The 24,921-nt window shown below is 45.1% G+C and overlaps 1 protein-coding gene across 9 annotated transcripts in view; it reads left to right on the plus strand.

The window, feature by feature from the left end:
• STARD13 (StAR related lipid transfer domain containing 13) overlaps positions 1 to 24,135 on the plus strand; it is a 492,565-nt gene extending 468,430 nt beyond the window's left edge. For 6 of the 9 annotated variants that reach the window (XM_061434800.1, XM_061434801.1, XM_061434802.1 and 3 more), the window contains 9 exons: positions 774 to 947; positions 2,021 to 2,237; positions 9,955 to 10,153; positions 14,309 to 14,519; positions 15,070 to 15,184; positions 16,026 to 16,247; positions 16,985 to 17,202; positions 20,911 to 21,087; positions 21,793 to 24,135. In XM_061434800.1, coding sequence (XP_061290784.1) covers positions 774 to 947; positions 2,021 to 2,237; positions 9,955 to 10,153; positions 14,309 to 14,519; positions 15,070 to 15,184; positions 16,026 to 16,247; positions 16,985 to 17,202; positions 20,911 to 21,087; positions 21,793 to 21,910 — 1,651 coding nt within the window. In that variant the 3' untranslated portion in view covers positions 21,911 to 24,135. The remainder of the gene's footprint in view (positions 1 to 773; positions 948 to 2,020; positions 2,238 to 9,954; positions 10,154 to 14,308; positions 14,520 to 15,069; positions 15,185 to 16,025; positions 16,248 to 16,984; positions 17,203 to 20,910; positions 21,088 to 21,792) is intronic. The other 3 variants (XM_061434804.1, XM_061434803.1, XM_061434799.1) reach the window with 1 other exon arrangement.
• The last annotated feature ends 786 nt before the right edge of the window (positions 24,136 to 24,921 follow it).

A 24,921-nucleotide genomic window follows, 5' to 3' on the forward strand; every position in this document is an offset into this window, starting at 1 on the left:
GCTGTTTTACTATGATCACTTCACAAGCACCTTAGATAAATGGCCTGGAAGGGGGTAACCAGTAGGAACAGCCCTACTGTACGTGTTGCTGGGTCTCTCCCAAGGCAGTGATGTCTCTCGGGCTCACTGCTGTACGGTCACGTCAGGAGAGCTTCATCTGCACCTGTCACAAGTCAGAGTGTGGAGTCAGGACGGGAGTGTGACTGTACTCTACAGCTCCCAAATGTGTGTGATCTCTATCTCTGCCTCTGTCTGTCTGAACGTCTCTCTCTTTCTTACACACACAGTCTCAGGTGCTTTCAACACTGTGGGAATGGATTTAGGAATAAACTAACATATAACATTTATTATATCACTTATTTAAGCCTCCTAATGGTGGCACCGACAGTAAAGAATCTTCCAGCAATGCAGGAGACCTGGGTTCGATCCCTGGGTCGGGAAGATTCCCTAGAGAAGGGAATGGCAACCCACTCCAGCATTCTGGCCTGGAGAATCCCAGGGACAGAGGAGCTTGGCGGGCTACAGTCTATGGGGGTCGTAGAGTTGGACACGACTGAGCAACTAACACCACCAATGAAACAGATAATGACTTCTTCCAAAATAGTTTCTTCTGTTTGTTCTGTGCATTTTGTGTCTTTCTGCTCCATTTGCTCTGTAACTCTCTTGGCTCAGAAACTATTTTGATTAGCTACTTAAAAATCGGTAACATCCCATGTTTTCTGAAAAACCCATCCCTTTTGTGACCGGCTTCTCTGACGGTCTTTCCGGTAAAGGCGACTCCGGTGGAACAGCTTCCAGCTCTCACACCAGCCACAGCCATCTACGGCATCACCCCACATCAGCGGACAGACAGCCGGCCAGCTGAACCTGCTCCAGCGCTTCTCGCTGCTCCGCCTCACGGCCATCATGGAGAAACACTCCATGTCCAACAAGCACGGCTGGACGTGGTGCGTAGCCCATTTGCCTTTGGAGCAGACCATTTATTCCAGGGCTCAGTGTGTGATGGCAAGCACTTCAGTGTTTGCTTTCTGAGTTCTGAGGAATCTGTTTGTTTTCTTCACTGCCAGTTTTCTGGAACAAAAATTGCCCAGAGTTCTTCCTCAGTGTCCACCCCTGGGCTGCCAAAGCCTGGATGAGATGTAGCCTACAGGAAGCATTACTTTATTTGTAGCTCTCTGTCAGTTTCCAGGGAAGGCAGTCAGGCTCCAAGTAAAGAGTGATTAGTTGTGAACAGAGACATTAAAAATAAACTTGCCATAAAGTAATTCTGGCAGTTTGCAAAGAAAACATCTGTTTCTTGTACCTCCTGGCCCAATGCAGAGCTCCACGCTTAGAGCATTGCTTCATTCTGAGAGCACTGAACTCTTCAAATACAGTTCCGCTCTTATTTCATTGGCTAATAAAAACAAGACTATGCAGTAAACCTTTGGAATAAGGAACTCACAAAAGCATATGTTGGAACTTGAATGTGGACCGATTTTAGACAATTTGATGGATTTGGAAAAACGTAAGATGTGCTGCTGATTGTCATATGTTATATATTATGCACAAAGAAGAATCGGCAGTTTATATTTTATAAAATATAATAAGTTATAAATTGTGTGGTCAAATCAACATATGCTTGTGCATTAAAATTTTCTTTAAAAAGTACAACTGGTTCTAGAAAAGTAAGGGAAGATATTAACATAATATTTTATCTTCTCTTCTTTCTCCCCCAACCCCAACCAAATTTCTTCTTTCTGATGTAGTTTTTAATTTTGTTTTGTTTTGTCTTATTGGGGACTTTAAAGTGTTTATCATTTAAGAAGTGTGTCCGTCACAGTTAAACTGGAATGTCAAGCACTTAGAAGCAGGGCCATAAATCCATTCTGCTAATGTGAATCACCCTGTTTAACAGTTAGAGGCACAGGGCACAGACAGTCCTTCCAATGTAATGTGAATAATCAAGGGAGAAATGTTGAATTCCCCAGCGCCTGTCAGATGTTCCAACAAAAGCTTGGCTTCCCTCTTGCTTTCACAGCCTCTCCCCGCAGTGTGCTCCACGAGGCGTGCATGACCTGGTTTCTGTGAATTCTAGGGCAGTTCCAAAGTTCATGAAAAGGATGAAAGTTCCTGATTATCGAGACAAGGCGGTCTTTGGCGTTCCCCTCATCGTTCACGTCCAGAGAACTGGGCAGCCCCTGCCACAGAGCATCCAGCAAGCGCTGAGGTATCTACGCAGCAACTGCCTCGATCAGGTAGGGTCATCAGCCCCAGGCACAGGCCAGGCAGCACAGAGCACCAGCCAGATCAGATCTGTCCAGGGTCAGACAAGACATGCGCCTCCGAAAGAAAAGGCACTGTCATCTTTAGAGGTCACTGTTTAATTTGACCAAGTGACATCCTCATCAAGCCATGCGAGGATGTTTCCTCACTGGCAACTTGAAGGACACCCTGGAGTGACTGCAGAAAGCTAACACTGATCATTTGTACCTGTGATGGCTAATTTGTGTTCCCCGGAAACTGGGAGTAAAGCTATCTACTGCATTTCCTTTTAATTACGGTCTCAATGCCACCACTGATTTCATAGCATTCTTTTGTCCCTGTTTGTTTTTAAACTAGAATTAGGTGTTTATATCTCCCTTTATTAGTTTTTTTTGAAGCAGCACCATAACTGTTTATATTTTTAAATTTATTTATATATTTTTTAAATGTGCAAGTAAAACATGAAAATAATATCAGCTAAGTTAAATGTCCATTCATCTTGTGGAGTTGATTAAAAAGCTCAAGCTGAACAAAATTTTTGGAGACCATTTTCTGTCTCCAGGACTGTGGGGGCCACCTCAATGGTGGACAATGAATGGCCCAGAGTGCAACCTAGTCTATGATTAACCAGGCCAGGCTTTTGCTCCTCCTAATTAATACTCATTAGTTTCTCTATTAGACATTCTGTCCAAAATAAAAGCCATGTTTCTGCTTGATCAATTGCAGCCTTGAGTATTGAGGGTATTTTCAGGTAACTATTCTATAATGGCTTCTATTCATCTTACTCTTTAATACCGTGTGAAGAATCTGTGCCAACCTAAGGTTATTTGCACTTTTCATTGATTTACCCTTGGCCTTAAGCTAAGTAGACAGGAATGAGCTAAGCCACCCGAACTCATGAACTGATGTCGTCTCCACCCCAGTGCTGAGATCATGCTTAGAATCAGGATGGTCTCTTGATGAATCAAATAGCAGTTTTCAGTGGAAAAGAACAGGAGTAACTTCTTCATTCAGTGCCATCACTGATTGAACTCGATGCCTCATGCCCTTTTCCCTTCCCACTCTTAATTCAGATAATACGCACATCTACATTTTTGCATATTTGGATGTCACAGTGGAGGTAAACGTGGTTGCTGTTACCGTTGCGGTGGTGATGGCTGCTTTGTTGAGAAATGGCCTGGATGGCTTGCCTGTTATTTCTCAGAAAGAAAAGCAAGAGACCACTTGTCTAAAACCAACAGCACTCATCTTTGGCAGATGCCCCAACATTAATTGATTTGTGAGTAACATCCCGATGGAGCAATCCAATGAAGCTGATAGTTAAGTGTTAGATTTTTTTTTTTTTAATTTTAGAACTTTAACCAAAGGCACACATTAATCAAAAGTAGAAGGTCTATGGGTATTTTACTGAGAAAAATTTTTGGAGAGGTGGGCTCAAACATTTGCCAATACCCTGGGAATTCCCTGGTGGCTCAGATGGGAAAGAGTCTGCCTGCAATGGGTGTGGGAGACCCAGGTTCAATTCTGGGGTCGGGAAGATCCCCTGGAGAAGAAAATGGCTTCCCACTCCAGTACTCTTGCCTGGAAAATCCCATGGCCAGAGGAGCCTGGCAGGCTAGAGTCCACGGGGTCGCAAAGAGCCGAAAACAACTGAGCAACTCCACTTTCACTCTAGTTAATCTCTTTTGCAGTCCTGAAAGCACTGCCACCATGCCCTTCAGCACAGGACTTTGAAGCTTCAACTGTACTTTTATTGGACTATTAGTATAGCAACCCACTCCAGTGTTCTTGCCTGGAGAATCCCAGGGACTGGGGGAGCCTGGTGGGCTGCCGTCTATGGGGTTGCAGAGTCAGACACGACTGAAGTGACTTAGCAGCAGTAGCAGCAGCAGTATAGACCCAGGATTGTGTTTTGTGGAGAGTAGCCTGCTATTCAGACACGTTTTTCCAAACTTCTCAATTTTCATAAAGGTATATAAGACCCATCTCCCCTCTTGGCTGATTCTCTTCGAGTCTTTGGCTCTAATGCTTATCGGCAAATGTTCTATTAAGAGAAAACAGGGTTTGTTCTGGAATGCTTAAAGCAAATGCTGCAGTTCATCTACACTCTTCACTCAATAAGTGTAACCTTTCCTAAGTGCCCAGCATGTTTCAGGGATATTAGGTATCCTGTGCTCACTGCCTCATTCAATCCCATATCACCCAGGGCTAGCCCCCATGTGTCAATGGTGGAGCCAACATTTGCTTGAAAATCTATCTCCAGGGTCCAAGTTTTTAACAAATACATTTCACTACCACCCGTTAGAATTGCTTGTCCCCAGTGATTTTGGGGTTACGCCACCTCTGGCATTGAGGGACACTTTGAGAAGTGCCCCTAAACAGCTTACTGATGGATTCAGTGTCAGGATTGTGCTGATGGTGTTATTCATTGTGTCATGTGGTGTCTTTTCTGTAAGAACCAAAGAATTTTTCTTCCTCAGCCCCCAGCACCTGAAAGCATTGTTATTTTGGGGATAACTGACCTGTCTATATTAGGTATACCAGGCTCATTCAGCTGGATATGTTTTCCTCTCTACATTGGCTGCGAGAATTATTGAAACCAAATGCACATTCTGCCTGTAGTTAATATATATAACATGGGGGCATGCGTGAATTTTGTGTGTGAACCTCATTCCTACTTCCTGCTCTCCTTTTCTGTCTTTATTTTCCTATTGCTCTGATGGTCTCATCTATGATCCTTAATTTATAGATCACTATAAGTCACTTTGAATTCTTTTCCTATACAAGACTGGCTACACATGTGTTGTAATATCACCACTCCACTCACTGCATAGTCTTTATGTAGAACGGAAACCAGTCCTGCCCTCTGTAGACTCTGAATAAACGTGTATCACCAGCACTGCTGCTGTTATTGATGCCAGTCTCCTGTTTGAAGCAAAAGTCATTCAAATGGAGAGAAGGAAAGTGGCGCCAAATCCCCATCAACCCCTGCTCCCTGGCTTATGCTTATTCCCTGTCTCTGTTTCAGGCCTGTAACTATTTTCTGTCTTTCTTTTTCAATCTGGACAAACACTACCCTGAAAAACGTATGCTGGCAAAGCTTTATAAGAAAAAGGCTCATTTCGTGGATGTGGATACTGACTGTAAATGTAAACACAATGACCAAGTCAGCCCTTCTCTTGTCTCCGTCCAAAGAAAGAATCTGTCAGATGCCAAAGGGACTTTCGCCTTAGCCAGTCCCTCCCTTAGGAAGCACTCAGTGCTGGCAAGGACCCCCTACCTTCATCAGCAAAGAGTGTGGGGGGCACACAGAGGGCCCCCTCTGGTCCCTGCAAAGAAGGCAGGCAGTAACAGTAAGAAATGAGGGGAAAGCAGAGAAACATAATAAGAAAACCAGGCTCAGGAGGAAGACTATCCTAGAGATTTAAGAGCCAACTCAAGCAAATAAAAGCCAGTGAATCCGAAAACAAAGAGAGACCAAAGAACAAGGAAGGAGAACCCACCAGATAAGTGTTCTTCCTTCACCAATGGCACCTCCTCTGAATCGAAGACTCAGGTCTACTCAGGATCCTGAGACCCCAGCCCCACGACTGTGCAGGACCAAAGGGTCTAAGATGCCCTTCCTCTGAAGCACGCTGACCGACTTCTGTGCTGCTGCTTTTATGTGGTCCCCTCCAACCACCTTCTCGGGCTGTCCCAAGGCTCAGCCTCTCACCCCAGACAGGGAGGCTCCCTCCCTGCTCCACTCCTTCCCCTCAGGCTAAGCATTCTTCTCAAACAGGAGGTTGTCACAAAGGACTGAAGACAGCCAGACAGAGGCCTGAAACAGGGCCGCCTACATCCCCAAGTACAGAACATCTTCTTCATGCTGAAACACAGTGTATCCATTTTCACCTGAGCAGTTGGCTGGAGATGAAATAAGGATGTTTACCTTCGATTATGAATCATTGCAGACATGGCAGTGTGTGAAAGGAGCAGGCTCTGTTGGCTGAGCTTTAATTTCTGCCCTAAATCAGCTACACAGAAGGGTAGATGATACCCAAGTTATACCCAGCTCCTGATGAGTATGGAGTCATGGCAGTGAGTGGCCAAACCTGCAAGGCTCCACATAAGAACCCGCTACATACTGCTCTCAGGCATCTTTCTCTCTCTGGATAAAACCAACCTTTCTTCATTAGTGGCGCACATCCCTAAAGAAGAGGAAACACAAGTCCTGATAAACATCATTAAGTGCTGAAAGGATTAGCATAAGCAGGATGCCAAGTAGGAGATTTAACATTATTTAGATGAAACTTGAATTCTAATGCAGCACTCATGCCCACGCTCTCCTTCTAATGGAGTAGCAAGTTTTAAAAGCCCAATTATGCTGTGAAGACACTTCATACTCAGCACAAGTGTCCTCCACCTGCTGCCTACCTAACATCATAAAATGAGATGTTCCTGGGTCTGTCTTTTTAAATTACACGTTGAGTCCTTGCTTTTCAAAGCTGAGTGTTTAGGTGGAAGACCAAAGAGAGAGGACAGTAAAACCAGACCAGAGGGACACTCATCACTCATCCTTTTACCCTGAAAATGAAGATGACGTGCAAGAGAGAAGCTTATGAAATGGGTTTTGCATTGCTGACCACTACTCTTCCCTATTAAGAGAGGATGTTGGAGCCATACTTTCTGGTACATGAGACCAGACCCTGCTGTGTAATTTGTGGAGTCTTGTGCAAAATGAAAAGTGCATAGAGATTACAAAGAATTTCAAAATGGCAACCACAGAGCATTAAACTAAAGGTGCGTCCACATGTGACTACCCAGGTCACCGGGCCGCCAGCGACAGACACAGAAGCGAATGAAAGACATTTCACACTTCTTGGGTCTTCTTCATAATGAAGCTGAAGGGCCTGGGGTCGCCTCCCATCGGCCACAATGACCATGGTGTCCCTAGAAGAAACGCATTTTCAGTGGTTTCTTTGGTCCTCCACTTTTTACTTACAAAAAGAAATTAGTCAGAAATGTGCATTTTATCGCAGCTGTGAAAGCTTTTTGAAGAGGAAGTGATGGTTGGCAATCCTGGGAACCCCTAGCCCTGGCTGCTCTACGATGATGGATAAGAAAAGCTCTTCCCTCTGGTCCCAGAAAAAGCTTCTACTTACCTCACCAGGAAGTTTTCCATTGCAGGGACCTGTAGCCCTGCCCCCAAATGGCTTAAACAATAGAAAATTCCCATGGTCACATAACAACAAGGCAGGTAGTAGGGCACTTGTTCCATCAGCTCAGTGCCATTTTTTATGACAGGGGCCCTTCCCATCTGTCTCTTCTGCCATCCTCAGTACTCCATCTGGAATCTGATTTCAGACCACCTTTACTTTTATTAGACTTAGAAAAAAAAAATTCCTTTGGCGCTTCCAACAGAAGCACCCAAAATCCACAGAACCCACAGATATTTCCATACGTCCCCTGGAAGATAAGGGTGGAATGGGAAGGTTACTGTCAGAATTTGAGTCTGAACAAATAAATACCTGACAACCCTCTGGACATCCTGTGAGATCTGAGTCTGAAGACAGACCCGGCGGCTGGAGAGCTCCAGACACGTCTCAAATCGTTGAAATAACAGTATCTGCTGAAACTAGAAAGAAACTTGGAGACAGAACAGTACAAAGAAAGCATCCCTGGGATGTGTGTGTACCTGCACCTCACGTGCACCAGAATCCACGCCGGCGAGGCACAGAGGACAATGAGGAACCTGGTCCCGCCAAGTACACACACACACACACACACACACACACACACACACACACACAGTTGTCAGCATTATTCTTTTTATAGAACACGATCAGTATTTCTCCACCGTCAAAAACAATAATAACAGGAATTCTTGGATGGAATACTCCCAACTCACAGGAGGAGCCCTGTTTGTGAATCACGCTAAGGAATTCACCTCCGGGGCACTTGGCTTCTGAGAACTCCCGTGTATCACGGCCCTGAGGCCCAGTCCTGGGCCTCCTTCCAGAATTAGAGATGTAAACACACTGAGGCCGGGTCTCACTCCCGATAATCACTTATCTGACACCTTGAACTTTTCTTTTGACAGTACATGCTTTCTTCTCCTGCCTTTTGATGAAATTTGGAGTAGTCGCCAGAGGAAGAGAAATGTTCTTTAGATTCTTCTTGGCAACGTTTGTGCATTTTCTAGGCATTCCAAACCTTAAGAATCAAAAAGAAAGTGATTAATGTTTTAAATGACACTCCGCCTGAATATCCAATTCTGTGGAATTGGGGTGGTAAGCCTCAGAATGCAGAGAAGGATTACTAAGGATTCTGTCTTTATTGCCACAAAAAGTAGTGGTGTATAATTTCCCCTGTGTTCCGTGCCTCTGACGTATACAAAACCCCGAGTATTCCCCAACTGCTTGGAATTCTTCCCTTGCTGTTACTGCAGTTCGAAAGAGTGAGGGCTGCTCTCCATTTATAGCAGCAACTGAGAGAGCTCTCCTCAGACGCCGGAGCTTGGGTCGAGGCCGGCCTGGCACACGGAGCAGCCAGGGAGGCGTGACTCTCCAGAGCAGGGGAAGAGCAGCCAGCATTGACTCCCGGTCCGGCCACTGCCCACCTCTCTGACCGCTGGGAGCGTGGAAGCGGGCCAACTAGGGAGCCCTTGGGGAGTGAGAAGAGTGCAGATGGAGGGTTGAAGAACTGGTTTTGAGAAACTCAGTGCCCTGCAGGCATTTAAAAATAACAGACATACTAATGCACTGTAAGCCTGGGCTCCCAGAGAAGCTCAGTTCTTTTGGGGTGGCGGCAGATCCACTCGAGGGGAGCCTACAGCATAACCTGGAAACCACTGCAGGACCCTGCATCCCCACAGGGCTCTGCTCCCCCTTGCTCATCCCTGTTGGGGCATCATCCCCATGGTGCCCTACTGCTCCATTTATTTGTCAAGCAGAGGAGTGTAAGTGCTTAAAAATAAAAAAGGCATAAGACAATGTCTTGAAGTCTGAAGAAAAGCCACTCAGGAATCATTCTCACCAGAGCCATAACTTACATACCTAACAACTCACCAGCTAGAGTAGTAGGTGCATCATACGAGAAACCTATGTCACAAGGATTCTGGAGAAGGAAAAGCATAGAAGTAAGACTTTTCAATCAAAATACATGCTTATGATATTATTTTGTTTCATGAACACATTCCCAATAAACCTTTCCCTCAAAGGGGCATTGGATATGGTTGCTTATCTGGTATCTATCAAACCTTCCATTGACGGAACTTTTTCAAAACCCCTACTAAAGTGCACACAACCAGAGGACAGGGAATTTTGTCTGGTCTGCTCACTGATGACTCCAAGAAGTTATAAGTATGCCTGATACATAATGGGTATTTAATCACTACTTGTTAACTAAATACAATACAATAAAACAATAATAACATCGGTGGTGTTTTAAGACTTGACAGGTTACAAAGCACAATCACATCTATTTTCTCCGAAGCCCTGTAAGATGGGGTACTATTATTATTTTCATTTTGTGGGAGAGGAAGTCAGTGTTCTGCTACTGCCCAGAGTAGCTAAATTAGTAATTTACAATTGACTAGTTTGGCCACAATTCCAGCTTACCAAGTCCTGGTCCCACTGCCTTCCCATCACCCCCCAGGTGCTTGCCGTAGGAAGAAAATATCTGGGGCCAAAGGCAGCCTCACTGACACATCCCTGTGGCTTGTTTCAGGTGGGTCTTTTTCGAAAATCAGGTGTGAAATCTCGAATCCATGCCTTACGTCAAATGAATGAGAACTTCCCTGAGAACGTCAGCTATGAGGACCAGTCCGCTTACGACGTGGCGGACATGGTGAAGCAGTTCTTCCGGGACCTTCCCGAGCCTCTTTTCACCAACAAGCTCAGTGAGACCTTCCTCCACATCTACCAGTGTAAGTAGTACAGTGCCCAAACTGTTCTAAAGCGCATCCATTCACCTAAAAAAAAAAAGCACACAGATTGAATTTTAATCGTACAGGTAATACATGCATGCGTGCTAAGTTGCCTCAGTTGTAGCTGACTCTTTGCAGCCCTTTGGATTGTAGCCCACCAGGCACCTCTGTCCATGGGATTCTCCAGGCAAAAATACTGGAGTTGGTTGCCATGCCCTTCTCTAGGGGATCCCCCACCCAGGGATCGAACCCACACATCCTGTGGCCCCTGCATTGCAGGCAGACTCTTTACCACTGAGCCACCAGGGAAACCCTACACGCAATGCATGAAGTATATAAAAGTTACAGGAGTAAACTTTGTTCACACTTTGATAAGAAAATCTCCAGGCTGTATTTTATGCATTTGAAAATACTTTTTGACATAAAAACCTTCCTTCTCTCAATAGGGGTTTGTGTAAGATATATTTAAAAAAAAAAAAACTAACTTTCAATGTAATTTTAATAAACTTAAAATGAAAAGGGACACAATAGAATTTATTTTACATACAGGTGTTTTTAAAAAGAAAGCATTTCCTTGGTATATATGAAATCCAGATGTGTTAAAATGACTAGAAATCAAGGGAAAATTGTATTTTAATACCATGCATTTTAACTGGTGATAAGTAAGCAAAGCAAAGCAAGGCTTAAGCTTAATTCAACTAATTTATATTTTCACTTAGAACTTTTTAAGTGATGTGAAGTTGATAATGCTCAGTGAAGCCCCTATAATTAATAATTAAAAATAGCAATTATTGATTTAAAGGCACACCCTGCTAAAGGTAGTTGCTAAGGGCAGAAATGAACACGTGGCTTTTTCCCAGCAGCACTGTTATGTTTACACAGCATCCGCATGGGCTTCCTTTCAGGACTCCCCAAGGACAGTCAGGTCCCACCGTCAGTTTTCCGTATCCTCCATTGGGCGTCTGAGGATTCAGACAACTTTAGGTCATAAACACAGTACAGGATTCACAGTTCATTGAATCTGCAAATTCAAGACCCAAGTATAGGAAGAGCTGACTATGTATTTATCAGGAAAAAGCACTTGCCTGTTAAGTGAACCTGTGCAGGTCAAACCATGTTGTTCAAGGGTCAGCGATAAGTATTTAATGGTCCAAGTCTCAATTCCTCAGGAAAAAAACACTCAGCCTGTGGACTTTCGAGTTTTTAGCAACATATGCATGAAATGGACCTTGACGTGAAATTGATCCAACTCGAAGAGGATTCCTGCTTATTGAGAATTCTGTACTAAATGTATTTTAGGAGTTTGCAATCAAAAAGGATTATAACAAGTACCACTTGTCAAAACAGGATAAAGTAGTGACCCACTAAATAAATATTATCTTGTCAAAATGAGTAGGTTAAGTTAGTGATACAGGTTGCTGGAGCCTAAATACAGGGAATTCATGTTTCTGCCATAAGAGGTTGAGCTGTGTTTTTTCAGTAAAACCTCCCTTATGGTTTGGAAGTAGCATATATGAGCCTTTACATGAAATCGGTTCTTGGGTTATGGTTGACATCAGTCTAAGGTTAAAGCCAGATTATTTCCAAGAGATAAATGCTTTCAGCTCTTTGTGAGACGCACAAGCAAAAAAAAAAAAAAAAAAAAAGATCAAAGCAGGGTTTATTTTAGCTGAGCAGACATCATTTACTGAGTTCAGCTTATGTTCAGGGCACTGTGCTGAGCACTGCAGAGAACATGGATGAGTAAGACTTAACTCTGCTCTTAGGCATCTTACAACTTAGGGAGACAAGACATACATAGATAACTGTAATACAGCAAAACTGGAGACATTCCATGATAAGTTACAAAAAGCACCCAATGGGGTTGAGATGAGGAATAAGGACTTGATGGAGAGGTGACAACTCAAGGTTGAGATACACAAGGAGCACGTGCTGAGTGAAGCAAACAGCACATGTGTCAGGCGATTATAGGATTTCCGTCTGGCTTGCAGAAGGGTAACTGTCCAGTGAAGCATCAAATGACTCCAAAAGTTAGACTGAGGCCTGTACCCAGGAAGGGCACTGAACATTAGAGCAAAGGGCTTATATTTGGTTCATTAATCACTGGAGAACCTCTGGGCGTTGTTGAGAGAGATGACCAGTTACAATGTTCTCAGCTATAAACACAGGATCCAACAAACAGTTGTTTAAACAATAAAGACATCATGTAATCGCACAAGACAGAAAATCTGGAGTTGAGTAATTCCAGAGTTGGTTAATTCAGGGACACCATGGCTGAAGTACGCCTCTCTTGGTTATCCCCTTAAGGTCACAATAGGACTGCCACAACTTCACATTATCATGTCTTCCCAAAATCACATCCAAAGGCAAGAGGTCAGCAGAAGGGGTCTCCTCAGGCATGTGTCTCTTTCTATCAGGGAGATAAATTTACAGAAGCGCCTACCTAACATTTATCTTGGTCCCACAGGCCAGAAAGTATACATTTTTCTCCCCTAAATCAATCACTGGAGAGAAGAACGGGGTTACCATTTTTGGTTTGGGCCAGTGTGGGTCAGAGGGAAGGGCCCAACCTCCCTGAGCACAATACAGCCCAAACCTGAACAGAAGATGGCCTTTCTTAGAGAAGAAAGAGAGAGCAAGTATATCCCAGGCAGCCAAGCTTGTGCTGCAGGGCCAGTGTCCATCAGAACTGCTTATTTGACCCATGAATCCAGAAGTGGTGAACAGGAGCTACCGGACAGGACAAGAATGGAGGGTCAGGTAGCCAGCACATTGATTGAGGCTCTGAGTTACCTGCGGTGACTTCTAGTAGCCAGACTAGAAATAACAACGTTCCAGGATAGACTGTGGTGTCAAGAGTTTTCCAATGTCTGTGGGGAAGAGGCCACTTCTCCCAGGTGGCTCAGACGGTAAAGAATCTGCCTACTAATGCAGGAGACACGGATTTGATCCCTGGGTGGGGAAGATCCCTTGGAGGAGGATATGGCAACCCATTCCCAGTATTCTTGCCTGGGAAATCCAAGGACAGAGGAGCCTGGTGGGCTGCAGTCCGTGGGGTCAGGAAGAGTAGGACACGACTAAGCTATTATCACTTCACACTTCTTAACTCAAGTGAGCTCCTGATGGTGTCTTTCACAGTGAGGGGAATAAGGCAGTGAGTCAGTCCTAAAAGCGGAAAAGGCAATGGCACCCCACTCCAGTACTCTTGCCTGGAAAATCCCATGGACGGAGGAGCCTGGTAGGCTGTAGTCCATGGGGTCAGAGCGACTTCACTTTCCCTTTTCACTTTCATGCATTGGAGAAGGAAATGGCAACCCACTCCAGTGTTCTTGCCTGGAGAATCCCATGGACGGAGGAGCCTGGTAGGCTGTAGTCCATGGGGTCACTAAGAGTCAGACACGACTGAGCGACTTCACTTTCCCTTTTCACTTTCATGCATTGGAGAAGGAAATGGCAACCCACTCCAGTGTTGTTGCCTGGAGAATCCCAGGGCCGGGGGAGCCTGGTGGGCTGCCTGCCATCTATGGGGTCACACAGAGTCAGACACAACTGAAGCGACTTAGCAGCAGCAGCAACAGTCCTAAAAGATCACTGATAGACACAGCCAGGGGGCAGCAAAATGCAGCACGGAGCACCCATTTTTCTAGGATTTTTCCCTCTTAGTTACCTCTTACTGTTCAGGCCAATTCTCTTTCAAGCCTGCATGACCAGGGCTCCCCGCCCCACCCCCTGCCTCACCACCACCTTCATCACCACGGGGACCACCCAGAAGGAGAAAGGCTTGAGAGGAGGGGGGGCCTGGTTCCCCTTCCCACAAGCCCTGGGCATCCTGAGAGATACTTCATAAGCTAGGGAAGGGGGGCGATGGGCAAGAGGCGGCAGACAGGTGAGTATCGAAAGCCAGCACAGGGTGCTCTTTGGGAGTCCAGCCTCGTCATTAAGACCGTGAGTTCTGGAGTGAGACTGGGGGTTCTGACACCGGGTCCAAAGCGATGATTTCTCTGTGCTCCTAGCTGTCCTCACGGTCACTGTTGATGACGACGAGGACCCCAAGGACCCCAAGCATGTTCGCAGGAAGGTAGCACACACTCCCCCTACCCCGCCGGCAACTTCTGCGACTGGCCCTCTGACAGCCCGGCACCCATTTTTTAACAGATGTCCCCAAGGAGCAGCGGCTGCAGGCAGTGCAGGCGGCCGTCCTGCTGCTGGCCGACGAGAGCCGGGAGGTGCTGCAGACGCTGCTGTGCTTCCTCAACGACGTGGTCCACGCGGTGGAAGAGAATCAGATGACGCCCATGAACCTGGCCGTGTGTCTGGCCCCCTCCCTCTTCCACCTGAATTTACTGAAGAAAGAAAGCTCCCCCAGGTGGGTTTTTCTCGACAGGAATGCTAATCCCAAATCAGGTATTCCCCAGGGCTACTAAAAAAAAAGAAAAATACATGCGTTGCACTTCAACCTGGGGATCTGTTAGCACTTCGTTTATAATCAGAAAATGTTTGGAGTTGCGGCTCAGAATCAGAGAATTACCAAGGTAGCATTGAAGAGTGTTCTCTGTGATTCAGAAAACCTGGAATTCTGTTTTGTATGTGTTTTACAAAATCTTCAATTTGAAGACTGGATTTCAGGCCCAAGCATGGCAGCTTGCGGTGAAGCAGTTTCAAACTTGGGGAAAAATGAATTAATTTCTCCCCCAACAGTTATTCCTGCCCTTGTGTTTTTCCAAGGTTTTCCATTTGTCAGACTCTTAACCTGCCTCGGGATATCTAAGATGTGTGGTCACTGTTTTTATTTGGAAATGAGGAAGTCTGGGATCTGGGTGGCATCCAGGCATGAAGAGATAGCAGAGGGGTGAACTGGGTCCTGTGAAATGCTCTGGGGTTTGGGATCCACTGAGCGTTGTCCCCTTCAATTACAGAGTCATCCAGAAAAAATATGCCGCTGGGAAGCCAGATCAAAAGGACCTCAGTGAGAATCTGGCCGCGGCTCAGGGGCTGGCCCACATGATCATGGAATGTGACAGACTTTTTGAGGTGAGTGAAAGGCTCCAACCGTCTTCCTTCCTTATAGCTCTTGGAACTCGATAAGACAGTTGGAATGGTTACTGCATTTGTGGCTTATTTCTGAGTTTTTTTTTTTTTTTTTTTTTTTGACAATGGTACACTGAATAGTGCCTCCCAGAAATATGAGGAGGCAACCCCAAAGTTGAGGCTTTGACAGTTAAAGACACTTGGGTTTACCATGATGATGATGTTTATAAAACGGCTGCATCAAGTTTCCGTGCCAGGTCCTGGGCCAGCCAACTACAGTATATTTAATGTGACCTCAGGACTTGATTAGATTCAATGTATGTGTGTATGTAGAGGGGGGATACTGAACAATTGAGGTTAACTCTGAATCAGTGACAGCTTATGAATACAGCCACAGACATGCTAAAGGAGTAAGTGAACTAGACTTCTGGCATCCTTTTTGTGGCAAAACTGGCATTTGCAAAAGGAAAAAGTGTGCTAAAAAGGTAAAGCTGTTTTCTGAGTCATGTTTGATGTTCCCCTTAAGTCTGTGCACTTTTTAAATTTCCCTAGTCCAAGTTTTGCCAAACTGAATAAAAATATATGACAAGTAAAATCAAAGAAAAATGGAAAGGATGAATGGGAAGTCGTGGTGATGTTCTGAATAATAAATATAGCCTCAAACAGATCTGGGTTTCCTGACTTTCAGAAGCCCTTTCTCCCAACTGCTGTCACTGATCTCAAACACCTCTTGCCTTGCAGCACCCGGCCTGTCACCAATACCGTGGTTTTCGGTGACGCTACTTCACTTTCTCTATCAGTCTCAGCATTTCTGTGTTGCTCTTCTGTGTGCCCGTTGGTTCAGGTCCCGCTTGAGATGGTGGCCCAGTCTCATAATTCGTATGTGGAGGCTGAGATCCATCCGCCAACTCTGGAAGAGCTGGGGGCCCAGCTGGAGGACAGCGGGGCCACTTTCCACACGTACCTGGAACATCTTGTCCAGGGCCTCCAGAAGGAAGCCAAGGAGAAGTTCAAAGGATGGGTCACGTGTCCAAGCACAGACAGCACAGAGCTTGCTTTCAAAAAGGTAATCTTGGGTCTTGGAAAAAAAATTTACTCCCAAAGAGCCACATCTAACAACCCGGAATTTGTTTTGCTTCGAAGGTGGCCCCTCTGTCTCCAGGGCTTGTCACACATAGGAACTGGTCAAAGCTCTGCACCAGAGTCTGACTATGTAACCAGGTAGCAGACTGTGGAGCCACCCTTCTGGACCCAGGCCGGGCTCTGCCCCTGAGCTGTGTGACGTTGGGCGAGTCACACTCTTGTCTGTGCCTCCATGCTCTCATTTGCATAACGGACATAATAACAGGACCACTACCAGAGAACATATATACACTGTGGATACTATGTATAAAATAGATAACTAATCAGAACCTACCCTGTAGCACCGGGAAGCCAGTGCTCTGTGGCAACCTAAATAGGAAGGAAGCCCAGAAAGAGGAGATATGTGTATACGTATAGCTGATTCACTTTGCAAACACTAAGGCAACACTGGAAAGCAACTATACTGCAATAAAAATTAATTTAAAAAAAATGGAAAATAAAAAACTAAGAACAATGCTTAGCACACAGGGAGCACTGTGTGCTGCTGGTTATCGTTTTTACTGCCACTCTTCTTAAGCTTAAGGGTGAACATTTTAAACCTGAGGTGTACAGAATCACTGTCAAGTTCCATAATCGATGAGGCTTCTTGAACACCCAGTGAAGCCTGGTAGGTTCTGAAGAGCCAGGGACCTCTCAGCCGCTGCGGGTGTCTTTCCCCAGGTGGGAGACGGGCCCCCGCTGAGGCTGTGGAAGGCTTCCGCTGAGGTGGAGGCGCCCCCCTCGGTGGTTCTGAACCGCGTGTTGAGGGAGCGCCACCTGTGGGACGAGGACTTCGTGCAGTGGAAGGTGGTGGAAACGCTGGACAAACAGACGGAAGTCTATCAGTACGTGCTGAACAGCATGGCGCCCCACCCCTCCAGGGACTTCGTGGTTCTCAGGTAAGCCTGACCCTCTGCTCCAAAAGCAGGGTGAGAGCTGCAGATGGAAGCGTGTCACTGCATTCTCCCACCGAAGTTCAGCCTCCACCGGGAACACTGGCGCCGGCCCTCAGTTCACTTCCCTCGGTGAAAACTGACTGCCGTATTCACGCCAGACCTCCTGCTTCTTTCACCCAATTCACAGTTCTGCCGTGCTCTCTTATGGCCCCTTTCATTATGGAGCATACGGTTTATTAGGCCATAAATATCGTTCATTTCCTTAGAACAGAGTCCCAAGAAGAGCTGCTGTTTGTCCAGCTGAACTTTCTGCCAAATTATGCAAATTGAATCTCACTGGCTTTTCTCTTGATTTTGTTTTTCTCCACCTGGAAAAGGCAAGTCTTCAGTGGTGTGGCTCTCCATCCAGAGTGTGTGTAACTTCAGAATTCATCTGTATAACTTCACACGTTCAGACTATGCTCAGTCGTGTGCAATTCTTTGCAACCCCATGGACTGTAGCCTGCCGGGCTCCTCTGTCTATGGAATTCTCCAGGCAAGAATACTGGAGTGAGTTGCCTTGGTCTCCTCCCAGGGATCTTCCAGACCTAGGGATCTAATCCAGGTCTCCTCGATTGCAGGCAAATTCTTTATCCTCTGAGCCACCAGGGAAGCCCTTACATGTTTATAAGTCATCCCCATGCATGGAAACCTTGGCCCAGCCCTGAAGATCCAACTATGCTGAGACACTCGAATGTCCAGAAAGATTTCAGGGCCTGACAAGGCTTGAGACTCTGATCTCATCTGCTGAAATATTGCTTCTAATAGATTTGTGAGTTGAGTTCCAGACCCCTGTTCTCTGGATTTAGAATGGGATGCTTGACTAACAGTAGGCAGTGGGACAGTGGAGCTGTGTATGTTGGCTGGTGAGTCTGTACTGAATCGGAAAGAATGGGGATGGAGGATACTGACAAACCCAAATAAAATATAATTAAGTAAAAAAATTTTTTTTACTGATAACTGATGGTGAATACCATCTCTTCTCATATATTAGCAGTATTAAAAAAAAATCACTGGTGAAATTCCCAAATGCATATTTAAAATAGTTTCTTTATTAAACTAGTCTTGATGGCAAACTAAAGATTACTTTTCACATGAGCTATTTCTGCCTTTGGAATTGGTCCTTAGGACCTTGAATTTCAAGGGTCATTTTTTTTTTCACCCAAATATACATGTTTATCTTAGCCACAATGGGATGCTGGTGGAGAATGTGGGAAATTGTAAGCATGGCTTCTTGACACAGTTATTGGGACATTACTCATCTCATTGGAAGTTAAATTTTACACCTTCAGTGTTGCAAGCAAGAAGTCAAATAGTTCCAGGATGGCAGCCCTGGGAACTGGTAGGTTAGAGCCCTACCATGGTCCACTCTCCACTCCCCTTAGAGGAGGCTGAGGGCCAGAGTCCATTCATGGAACAGCCCTCCTCCCACTCTTCCTGCAGAGCCACCCGCCTGCCATTTTTAGAGTCCCATTCCATCCCGGCCTTGTGCCAGGCACTGTTGGAGACTCAAGATACTGCTGTGAACAGACCACAGTCCTGCTCTCTTGAGATTTATATTTTATTAGGAAGAGTCAATAAAGAATAAGCAAGGGGACTAGGATTTCTTTTCTGTTGTTGTTCAGTCACTAAGTCGTTTCTGACTCTGTGACCCCATGGATTGCAGCTTACTAGGCTCTCCTGTCCTTCACTGTCTCCCGGAGTTTGCTCAGATTCATGTCCATTGAGTCGGTGGTGCTATCTAATCATCTCATCCTCTGCCACCCCCTTCTCCTCCTGCCCTCAATCTTTCTCAGCATCAGGATCTTTTCTGTTGAGTTGCTCTTCACATTAGATGGCCAAAGTATTGGAGCTTCAGTTTCAGCATCAATCTTTCCAATGAATATTCAGGGTTGAGTTCCTTTAGGATTGACTGGTTTGATCTCCTTATAGTCCAAGGGACTCTTAACAGTCTTCTCCAGCACCACAGTTCAAAAACATCAGTTCTTTGGTGCTCAGCAGTCTTTATCGCCCAGCTCTCACAAGGCTGTGATCCATGAAGGGGTTACTTATCTTAGGGTGATATGTAAGATAGAGGGTCAGAGCAGAGTCTCACTGTGTTGATATTTGATCCAAGACTTGAAGGAGAGGGTGGGTGGACCATGAAGCTGAGGAAGGAAAACTCGGCACCCAAGAAGATGAATAATGAACCAGACATGTTGCTTGTAGCAGGAATTCCTTGTGGTTGTGATACAAGAGGTAGAAAGTGCCATGGATGGTCTCCTTTCAAGATTACCACGTTCATGTCTCACTTCATCCCTTTCTCTAGTTCCTCAGGAGGTTCCAGTGGTAGTCACTGAAGGCTTTTTCCATTTTATCCCCACAAATCTATACAACTTTCCGTCTTTGTTCTTAATTATAGCATCATGCATGAAAAGAGAATGCTCATACCCATGGAGAAGTTGCTAAGAAATTTTTTGGGCTTGCTTATTCCCAAGTTTCTTGGTAACATGTTTCTTGTGTGGTAGAAGAAGATGAAGTTATAGATAAGATAACTAAGCAAGGGGATAGGATTTGTGACTTAATAACTGAGATTATAATAACCAAACCCATATCCTGTGGTAGAAATGGTTGCTACAGAGATGCTCCTGACTTCCATCTACAACCTTTTCCTAAGTGGTACCCACTTCTATATCTTCCCTGGTGGCTCAGAGGTTAAAGCATCTGCCTCCGATGCGGGAAACCTGGGTTCAATCCCTGGGTCGGGAAGATCCCCTGGAGAAGGAAATGGTAACCCACTCCAGTATTCTTGCCTGGAGAATCCCATGGATGGAGAAGCCTGGTAGGCTACAGTCCACAGGGTTGCAAAGGGTCGGACACGACTGAGCAACTTCACTTACTTACCCCCTTCTATGCTTAAATAGCTCCAGTAACAATGAGCTCACTACTCCTCATACAGCCCATTCCATTTTTGAAGAGTACACATTGTGAGACAGCTCTTCTCTGCACTGGATTGAAACACACCTTCATATCTCTGCTTTCTGGAGTCAAATCAACTGTATTTATTTCTTCTCCCACTCAAGAGCCTCTCAAGGATTTGAAAGCAGTTAGCAGTCCACATGTGTCGAGCTTTCTTCTAACTGAGCATCGTCAGCTCATGTATCCTTTCAGACTTGAGTGGAGCATCACCTCCTCCAGGAAGCCTTCCCGTGTGCATGATCTCAGTTCTCGTTGCACAGCCTTATCACTGTGCTTGTCAGCGTGTTTCAGAGTTCTCTCTGGAGGTCTCTTTCTCCTCCTGATTGGACCTTTGTGTCTTCAGTGGCTTCTCATAGCTTGCACATCCAGTAGATGTTTGGTGAAAGAATTGAATGAGCAAGTCCCGATTCCCAAATGGTGGGACCAGCAGGCCCTTCCGGAATGTGCAGGAGTCTCTGCAGCCTCAGTTTGGAATTTGGAAAGAATCTCTAAAAATTGCAAAGTCGTTTCTGACCTCTGGGTCAGAGGGATGAGACCCCTGCTTTGAACCGCACTGTATAAGCTTTACACACACTTGTGAGAACCATTAGCTGAATCCAAGTAACTGGGCTAGGAATTTGAGCAAGAAAATGTCAGCGTAAGCCTCAGCGCCATGCTCAGGGTTTTCTTTCTCTCTCCGCCGTAATTCCCACGTGTGGGTTTGTTTCGCTGCAGGACCTGGAAGACCGATTTGCCCAAAGGAATGTGCACCCTAGTGTCCCTGTCCGTGGAGCACGAGGAAGCCCAGCTCATGGGCGGCGTGCGCGCTGCGGTGATGGACTCCCAGTACTTGATAGAGCCATGTGGCTCGGGCAAATCGCGGCTGACCCACATCTGCAGGGTGGACCTGAGGTGAGTGTGGGCTCCTGGAGGTGGCAGGCACAGGGCCCTCTTTCCCATCTGACCCCTACTGCTCTGTCCTTCCCTCCTCCTGACCATTAACACATTGTCTCGATGATTACGAATCATGCCCCTCACTTCTCGTTCCAGCCGTGCTAAAATTCTGCCTTTCAGGAGAAGGGCCCATGCCCGTCTTTATTTTCCGTTTGTCCCACGTGTGCTGTGCTGCTCTCACGGGGCGAACGCCAGCACTGGCGCCTGGCACATAGCAGATGCTCAGGAAATACGAGTCCTCTTATGTTTCTTTCCAGCCTGTCCGCTTTTCTGCTCCCTCCAGTTGCCCTCCTCTGAGAAGGAACTAATTTAAATCCAACCTTTTTCAATGCATTCATGATGCTAAACTGAGTTCTTGGTCTGGGTGGATATAAACTGGGTTTTCTCCGTAAATTCTTGAATTAAGTCAGACTCGTCCCTGAGAGGACGCTATCATTTGAAAGCACCTGGTGAATGCTGCAAAGACAGACCAGACCCTTAGCCAGGAAGGCTTTTCACGGGCCCGCATTGACAGGATGAGGTTCGCAGGTCCTCGGAGCAGCAGCCCCTCGGGGAAGGCAGGCGAGCTGACAGGCCGGGCACGGGCGCGCCATGTTGACCGTGACAGACTGTTGTGATGTGGAAGAGGCTTTCCCACTTCCCTGCCCGTTTTTGTCCCCACAGAGGTCACTCCCCAGAATGGTACAATAAAGGCTTTGGACATCTGTGTGCGGCGGAAGTTGCCAGGATTAGAAACTCTTTTCAGCCCCTCATTGCTGAGGGTCCAGAGACTAAAATCTGAGTTTTCCCAAGTGTGACATCAAACTCAGGGAAGAGGAAGCGGAAGCAAACTGTGGGAGAGAGTGTGAGCGCGAGGAAGCAAGGGAGAGAGAGAGACCGATTGACAAGGTTACTGCTCAAAAGCAGAAGCACTGAGAAGTCGGAATGTCGAAGATGCAAGAATTTCTGAGAACTTTTCCTAGCCTTCCTGGAGATGGCTACATCCCTACTAATATAATATTTTTAAAAATCAAGAACATTTATCTATGTTACTTAAAATTAAATCGATTATTCCTTGTGCGTTGCCTAATTTTGCTATTTAAAGGCTTCTAAGAAGCACTATCATTAACTGTAAATAAATGTATGTAGAGCGTATGTACATATGTGTGTATATCTTTATCTTTACTGTATATATGTAAAATGTCAATTTTATATATAATTGCGTATTTTGAAAAGGAGTGCATCTGATCAGGTGAGCCCTTTCGGCACACGGTTCTTTCCAAGCCTCTCTGGGCCCTGTGTCCCCGCTGCCCTGTAAGCTGAGCAGAATCTGCTGCTAACACCAAAGTGTGAAAACAAGTTGTCCGCCCTGATATTTTACCAAAGATTAGCCAACCAAAGGAAAACACATTAAATGGTTCTCACGTGTTGTCAGCTTGTATCATTCAAAACCTGAGAGTGGGGCGTTGGATAAAGCGAGGAAAATAATAGTCCTCTTTAAAGCCAAGAAGTGGGTGAGTAGTCGTTACCAGGTTTAAGACTATATTACCAGTTGCCATGGGGCCGGCAGATACAGTTTCACTGAAATGCCAGATGCCCGTGGACCACTGGAGTCAGCCCCAGTGACTGAAACAGAACCTGTATTTCCCTGCTGATTAGAGCTGAATATAATAGCCTTGGCATATTCACAGCCAAAGGGAGCCTCTGTGTTTTGTTGAAGTTTCATAGATACATTGCATAATGTTCTTAAATGTCATTCTATTTGACCAGTGGCCTATTTAATGGTCACAGTTAATTGACATTTTCTTACCAACGTCTTGCACTGAATTTAACTCTGGACACCAGATAAAGGGAGATGCTGGTCACTCAAGAGTCCTGGACCATTACAGCTTCAGGGAGTTCTAATATTGCTACGTATGATGCTCTTAAGATATTACTCATTAAAGTTCTGCAATCTGAAAGACAGGGTTTTAAACTAACATTAAGACCAAAACTGTGTTATTCAGTTAGCTTTAGAAAATATACACAGGTTTGTTAAGTCCATGTTTCTTCATTAGTCAGTCAAGCTAGCTATGCATTTGACCGAACCTTATTTATTATTGTATGGACTAAGCAAATTGACTATCCTTAACCAATCGCTGATGGATTTTAAGTTGGGTTTTTTTTAATTGTAATTCAGCAACTCTAAAGAGGAAGATAATTTATTGTGTTTGATTTCAGGGAGAGATTGGTATCATAATTTAGCAATTGGTGTTGGAGGGGAAAAAAAACTGAGTGTTTTTTTTTTATATTGTAATGTTTTCTTTTATCAGCATTGTGCAATTCTTTTATTGAGAGGAATAAAAATGCTATAAATGAGTTCTGGATGGTACAAGTAAAATCATACTGTCTGAATTGTAATCGAGGAATTTTTTTGTTTGCTTGCCTACCGAAGAAGGTGGTGGCAAACTCATAGTTTTCCATTTGCGCAATGCTCTGTAAGCAAAACAAATTCACATCCTAAATTTAACCACATATGCCAGATTACATAGACAGGATCGTTAGTGAATTTTAATGTAGCTTAATGCTGGTCCCACTCCAGAGATGGGCCCGCGTGTTTTCAGGAGGTGTGACAGGCGCACAAGGATGAACAGCGTCCTGTCACCGAGAGCAGGGCTTTTCCAGCCTCAGCAGCACACGGATCACCTGGAGATCTTGTTACCATGAGCCTCTGATTCTGGCAGGATCAGGCAGGCCTGAGATTCTGGATTCTGAACCAGCTTCAGGGCAAAGACCACATCCTGAGAAGCCGAGATCTCGAGGACACTTAGAAACAACGTGATTTGATTTCTGACTCCCCTTCTCTTCAAATTACCTTTTTATTTTTCATGCACATACAAAGTACACCCCTGCTGCCTACAACACAGTGCATCTTAAAAACAACACAAAAAAGGAGAAAGGTGCATCAAGCTTGTTTGTCAAATGCCACAGTATTTTATGCATTGTTATCTTGCCAATGGAAATAAAATATACTGCCTTTAAATAATATATTTATACCTCATGTATATCTTTACCTCGATTGTTGGTATCAATCATCAATTGTAAATAAATAATTGCCAAGGCAAATAAATTTATATACATTCAATATACCCCTCTTTTCTCTATAATACATGTTGAGTTTCATGCTTTATATAAATGGAAAACCTGCTTCCTGAAGAAGATTTCTCTATAAAGTAGCATGCTATTAAAAAAAAAAAGAAAAGAGAAAAGCTCACCATGAGTTTCACACCTCTGTATTGTAGTCAAATCTCTCCCAAATGTAAAGATTTATATAAAAGTATAGATTGTTACCTACAGACCTTCACTAACAATAAGTGAAGAAGTGAAGTCGCTCAGTCGTGTCCCACTCTTTGCGACCCCATGGACTGTAGCCTACAATGCTCCTCCGTCCATGGGATTATCCAGGCAAGAGTCCTGGAATGGGTTGCCGTTTCTTTCTCCAGGGGATCTTCCCAACCTGGGGATCGAACCTGGGTCTCCTGCATTGTAGGCAGATGCTTCACCATCTGATCCACCAGGGAGGCTAACAGTCTGGGTGCCTTAACCTGTATCTAAGCCATTATAGTGATGGGTAGGGATTTCTTTTACATCTCACTGTTCTAACATCTGGAAGTTGTAAGAACACCTTTAAAGTATTTTATGAAGGATTCTGTGAGCTCTAGCTACGTTCCCTTTTGTTTGAGTGCTCAAGAAATTGAGACTTGATGACGCAACTTACGGCACCACTGGACCATGAAGAGTAGCCAAACCTGAGTCTGAGCCTCTGGCTCTCCA

The sequence above is a fragment of the Bos javanicus genome, chromosome 12 (assembly GCF_032452875.1).
Source record: "Bos javanicus breed banteng chromosome 12, ARS-OSU_banteng_1.0, whole genome shotgun sequence".
Lineage (NCBI taxonomy): Eukaryota > Metazoa > Chordata > Mammalia > Artiodactyla > Bovidae > Bos > Bos javanicus.